Below are 5,453 nucleotides of genomic sequence, written 5' to 3'. Positions count from 1 at the left end.
GGTGCCACGGGCCTGCGCTGGTGCCCCCCTGGCTGGCCGGCCCCGAGCGCGGCTGCGGAGCAAGCCCAGTGCCCGAGGGGGGCTGGCGTGGCCCCCGTGCTGGGCTTGCTCCGTGGGGTTTGGGCTCCTCGTGCCCCAGCCCGTGTCTCTTGCAGCAGGGGCCGCCGTGAGGCGAGGCACGGGTCTCAGCTCCAGCGCGCCCCTGTCCTCAGTGGCGGCGCACTTCTCTTTGCCCCGCAAGCGCAGGCTGCCGGCTCGGAGCCTGGAGCTTTGCCATGGGGACTGCGTGGCTTTCTCCGCACCCTGGGTCAGTGGCCAGCGCCCCCAGCCCAACACTAGCCCCCGTCCTGAGCACACATGGGGCTAGGGCGGCCATCATAGGGGACATTCCAGTTTTCTGCTACTCCGTCCTCTATTGATACAAACCAGATGCCTTTATGTCCTCTATTTTTCTCTTCACGAAAAAAATAGAGGACATAAAGGCATCTGGTTTCGTATCAATAGAGGACAGAGAACAACCGGACTGTCCTCTGTGATGGCCAACCTACATGGGGGTGAGGAAGCACAGCAGTGCTGGTCTGTGCCACAGGGCCACTTGCCTCCCCTTCCTCACTCCGTTTCTGCCACTCCTGAGCTGGGGAAGAAAGAGCCGGGAAGGCTGAAACCCAGCTGAACCTGCAGAAGATGGCAAGCCAGTTCCTTGCCCTCTCCTCCCCCCAGACTCTAGCTTAGGGCAGGGAGCTCTTTAAAATAGCAGTCATTGGCTTGTTTCCTTTCGCAGTCCAGAGAATGGGTGCTGGGTGATGTGCGCCAAGGGATTCAGTCTAAACGGCCTACTCACCTCTTGGCTTGGCTGCTAAAGCTGAACCGTGCCAGTGGGAGTTGGGATGGGGACGGGAACCTCTGTCATGCCAGAAACTAGCCCGAGACCTTCTTCCTTCATTGAACATGGGTCACTAAAGCAGTATTGCATGGATTCGGACCTGCAACTTAAAGACTAAATGCTCCACGGAAGCAGCAGCCTGTGCCCTTTTTAGCTCATTTGTAAAATGAGAGTGATTTACAGACAGGGACAGAGGTATGGAAGGAGGGGAGAGCAGGGAATCCAGTACCATTTCAGAGGGAGATGCTACCCCCCACCGAGCTGGTGGCAGGGGTGACCTCAGAACAGCACTCGGGTTTAGTGCTGAGGCCTGCGCAAGTGCAGGTGACCCAAAGAATAGAAGACGACGCAGGCAAAGATCATATCTTCAGGCAGGCACAGGCCTGCTCTGACCACTTCAGCCCACAGGGTCATGTCAGGCGCTGCCAAAATTAGCTTGGAACAATCCAGCTGAAGCACCACACAAATTCTCACCGTGCTGAAGTCCCATTTTTTTATGCCAGGCATGACAAACAGGCCCAGGGTAAGGATGCCTAATGGTTCACGGTCCTAGTACTAAGAGGGCTTCAGCCCAGTGCCGCTTGCCCCTGCAGGAGACCCTGCGGAGCTGCTGGGTACCAGCTTCTGCCTCTGCATAAAGCCATGTGGATCAGAGCCCAGGGAGAGATAAGGAACTAGAACCATAATCAAGACGAATCACAACTAAACATTTTATTTTTTTAATGACAAACAATATCCAAACACCCCCTGGCCCCCTCAGGGGGGACAGGAGGCTGCCCCTTCCCCAACAGTCCCAACACCCCCACACATTTGCTTAAAGCACTAGAGCAGGGGTGCTCAACCCCTGGCCCAATCCAGCCTGCACAACCATGACATCTCCCTGTGGATTGGGAAACTTAGTAGCGGGGGCGTGATAGCAATCAATCCCACCATCCTTCTCCTACTGCCAAATTACCAAGCCCTGTGTGGTCAAATCAGGCCTGAGAAGGCCTGACTCCCTCCATATGTGGCTGGATCAGGGCCAGGCCATGCTGCACCCCTCCTGCCTATATCCTTTGTGGCCGGATTGGGGCCAAGCTGTTACTGCGTGGCTGGATTGGGCCTTGGCTGCATCACCCCCTCCCCCACACGGTCAGCTTAGAGCCAGGCTGCAGCCAGATCAGGGCCTGGCCCCCTACCCTCACCTGGCTGGAGCGGGCCCAAGCTCCACCTGCCCTTCACTGGGCCCCTGCAGCACTGGCTCTGGTTCACCAGCTGGATACAGTCCGTGGATGGTCTGGTCCAGGTTCCAACCAGCCCACAGGGGAAAAAGGGTGGGCACTGCTGCACTGGAGCCTGGGAACTTATTGAGGCTGAGTCCATGACAAATGATGTGCAGCCGCACAGGAGCCCTGGTGAAACTGCAAAGCTGAAGCACAACACAATTGCAATACCACCAGCAGCCATGGGGTGACAACATAGGACACCTTTCTGAGGTGCCCCTTGATCTGAAAAGGGTGCTCCTTTAGTAGAAAAAGGTGAACAAGTCCTCTCATCACTGCCCTTCTTACTGAGCTGCAGCCCCCTACACCCACCTGCTGTCCTAGTGCTGGGCTCTGCCAATGCCCCTCATTCCTGATCCAGAGCTGCTCCCATCATTCCAGTCCTAGGCCTCTCTGGGACAAAGCCTGCCTTTCACCCCCAAATGAAGACAGAGCTGGTTTGAGATGCAGAAGATCAATTTCCACTTGGCTTTGGGGTTGGCACTTTATTGTGCCTGTGATCCCAGCAGGACCTGAGCATATGGCAAGAGGGAACATGAGCAAAAGAGAAGTGTGGCTGGTGGTTTAGAACAGGCCAGAGAGGCTGTGCTGAGGCTGCAGAAGTGCCTGCTGGGAAGTCTGGCTTCTTTCCTGACATGTTTCCCTTGCATGTGCCTTTCCAAGAAGGGGGAAGGAAGGAGCAGGCGCTCCTAAGCATCCCAGGCTGTTGCGCCATCCAGGACTTGCCCCAAACAATAACAGCCGCTCCCAGCCAGTGGGCTGGGAATTTCCTCAACCAAGGTGGGGTCAGGGGCACTGAAGCTGGCATACACACTCCCATTCCCTTAGTTGCTTGGCCTGCTGACTTCTGAAGGCTTCGCTCATTGCCTACACAGCCCTCTTGAAGTGGGGGTTGAGGGAACATATGGCATCCACCATCAGGGGAAGTGATAGACTGTCATCCTCCCAATTAATACCCCTTGGCTCTGCTCCAGCCACTTCTACTGGAGGCTCATCTCTATACAGACATCCAAGCACCAAGTGTCTTGTGCATTCCCGTGAAGGTGGGTCACAGGGTCTCTGCATCCTCTTTTCAGAGGGGGAAAACCAAGGCATAGCAGGGGGAGCGTGGCTGCAGGGATGCAGCAAGCCAGCAGCAGCGCTGGGGAGGAAACCCAGACCCCACCACAGCTCCTCCTCTCTACCGGTGTCCAGCAGCAGCCATGGGTGGGGGCGATGATAGGCAGAATGGACTTGTCTACAGGGGAAAGAGCCCTGCTCCTCAGCAGGCTGGGGTCCCTCGGAGCTATGCTGGGCTTATGCAAGTGTGGTGGGGGGAAAATCCCCTGGACCCATGTGGGGCCTTGTGCCTCTCCCCAGCAACTCATAATGTGCAGGGCTGGGGGCTCCCATTCTTCATCTCTGGTGTGCCAGGAGGAGGTGGAAGAGCTGAAGGAAGACTCCCCCTTCCTGCCCACTCCAGCTACTTCACAGCTGGGAGCTAGGCAGGTGAAGAAAATCTGCCCCTCAGGGCCCCTACAGCTCTGGTGAGTGCATAGCCCCCCACAATGCTGAGAAGGGATGTGGAAATTGCGTAGAGCCCTGAGCAAGATGAAGAATTTATTCAACAGGAAGGGAGTTGCAGAGAGCCTCTTTGGGAAAGAGGGATGGTCCTTGCCCTGCAATTGCTCCAATATTACTTGGGGGCATGGGGCAGAAGCAATTCCACCTGCTGGCTGCTCTCCAGTACAGTGTGGAGACTGATGTCCCCTTCCAATTGCCCCCAACTGAGGGGGGAGGATGTGCGGGAATGCCAGACCCTTCTCTCTGCAGCACAGGTACCATCTCACAAACCAGAGGTTCCAAAGCACCATTCAAGGAGCCAATGTAGTGTTCATGGTGCTACCTTCCTCCAGCTGCTCCCTGCTTGGAGTGCAAGTCAGAGACCACAGGCACTCTGCTACAAAGGGAAGGATGGCCCAAGCTGTGTCTCCATGCACATCAGCTCAGTGTGCTGCATACAGGTGTCCATGAAGGAGTAGGGAGCAGCAGCAGGGAGGCGGGGGAGGCAGCCCCCGAAGTCAGTTTGATCCCTCATTCAGAGCACACGACAGGCTTCCCCGAGATCTTCAGGTCATCGAAAGGCAGGAGGGCCAAGAGCTGCGAAAGAAATGGGTATAGAGAGAGGAGGGTTAATGCTGAGGAGCTAGGTTAAAAGCTCATTGAGTGTGCCCAGAACAGGTGTCATCGCTGCCCCCCACAGGGACTGGCTGCACTGCAGGGCAGCAATGCAGGAGGCCAGCCCACCCAGGCCAGGGTGCAGCAAACGATAGGCGAGTGCTGACAGGAGCACTTGGCCCATTACTGAACTCCTCCTAAGAAGGGCAGAGCAAACCAAGGCAACAGCAAACTCCTTCACAGCCAGCCCTCCTTTTCCTCTCCAGCCAGGAAGAGCTGCCACTGGAGTAGTTGGGAGCTCCTCACAACAAATGTTCCTGCCCTTACAGTGCCTCCTGTGCAGAGAGGTGTGCCATCTCCTGTACCCTATCTCTAGGGCCAGGGCCAGCTCCCTGAGGCCCCACCACAGGCTGCCCTGCAGAGGAGGACACAGGCAGACTCACATCATCGTTGCCGTCAGCCAGGTCCTGGGCGGTCTCATCCTCCATGTTCCTCAGCAGGGTGTCAGCACCCGAGTGGGACAGGATGGCAGCAACAGCGGCATCTTTCCGGCCCACAGCCAGGTGCAGGGGCGTGCAGCCATTGTACATCTGGGCATCCACATAGGCCCCCTTGCGCAGGAGAAACTGGACTGCCTCGCGGTTGTGGCACTCCACTGCCAGGTGTAGGGGTGTCTTTCCACTTGTGCCCTCCTGGAGCCAGCAATGCACAGGGGCTGTTAGACTGGGCCCTGTCATCTCTCTCACTGGCAGCCCCCAAAACAGAATGACCATTCACAATGGCAACCACTGCACCACCTTCACAGAAACCCCACAGGGCACAAAACTGCTAAGATGGGCACCTTCCCCATGCAGCCCGCCCCCCAGCCAAAGGACTGCCCTGGGCCTTGCATGGCATACGGCAGTTCCTCTCTGCCCAAGAGAAAAGCCACACCCACCCAGAAGCCCTGATGCCAAAGTCCCATGCCCCATCAGCCTTGCCACTGCCTGATACAGGAGCAAGCTTGTCACTAGCCAGCCTCTGTGCCTGCATAGGTTATTCCCATGATGCCAGCCTGGGGGAGGGGCACAGAGTGGCTCAGGCAGTAGTGCCAGCTGCCTCACCTGCCACATCTTGCATTACCTGGACATTAATGTCTGCTCCACTCCGCA

At 57.1% G+C, this 5,453-nt stretch overlaps 1 protein-coding gene across 1 annotated transcript in view; it reads right to left on the bottom strand.

Moving 5' to 3' along the window:
* Positions 1 to 1,812: 1,812 nt before the first annotated feature.
* NFKBIE (NFKB inhibitor epsilon) overlaps positions 1,813 to 5,453 on the bottom strand; it is a 26,841-nt gene continuing 23,200 nt past the window's right edge. Inside the window, exons 7-8 of the mRNA XM_019526703.1 lie at positions 4,746 to 4,994; positions 1,813 to 4,284 (exon numbers count right to left, since the gene is read on the bottom strand). Of these exons, the coding sequence (XP_019382248.1) occupies positions 4,219 to 4,284; positions 4,746 to 4,994 (315 nt within the window). The 3' untranslated portion in view covers positions 1,813 to 4,218. The remainder of the gene's footprint in view (positions 4,285 to 4,745; positions 4,995 to 5,453) is intronic.

The sequence above is a fragment of the Gavialis gangeticus genome, unplaced genomic scaffold (assembly GCF_001723915.1).
Source record: "Gavialis gangeticus isolate Ggan-Ray unplaced genomic scaffold, GavGan_comp1, whole genome shotgun sequence".
NCBI classification, from domain to species: Eukaryota; Metazoa; Chordata; order Crocodylia; family Gavialidae; genus Gavialis; species Gavialis gangeticus.
This window is presented reverse-complemented; position numbering and strand designations above follow the sequence as displayed.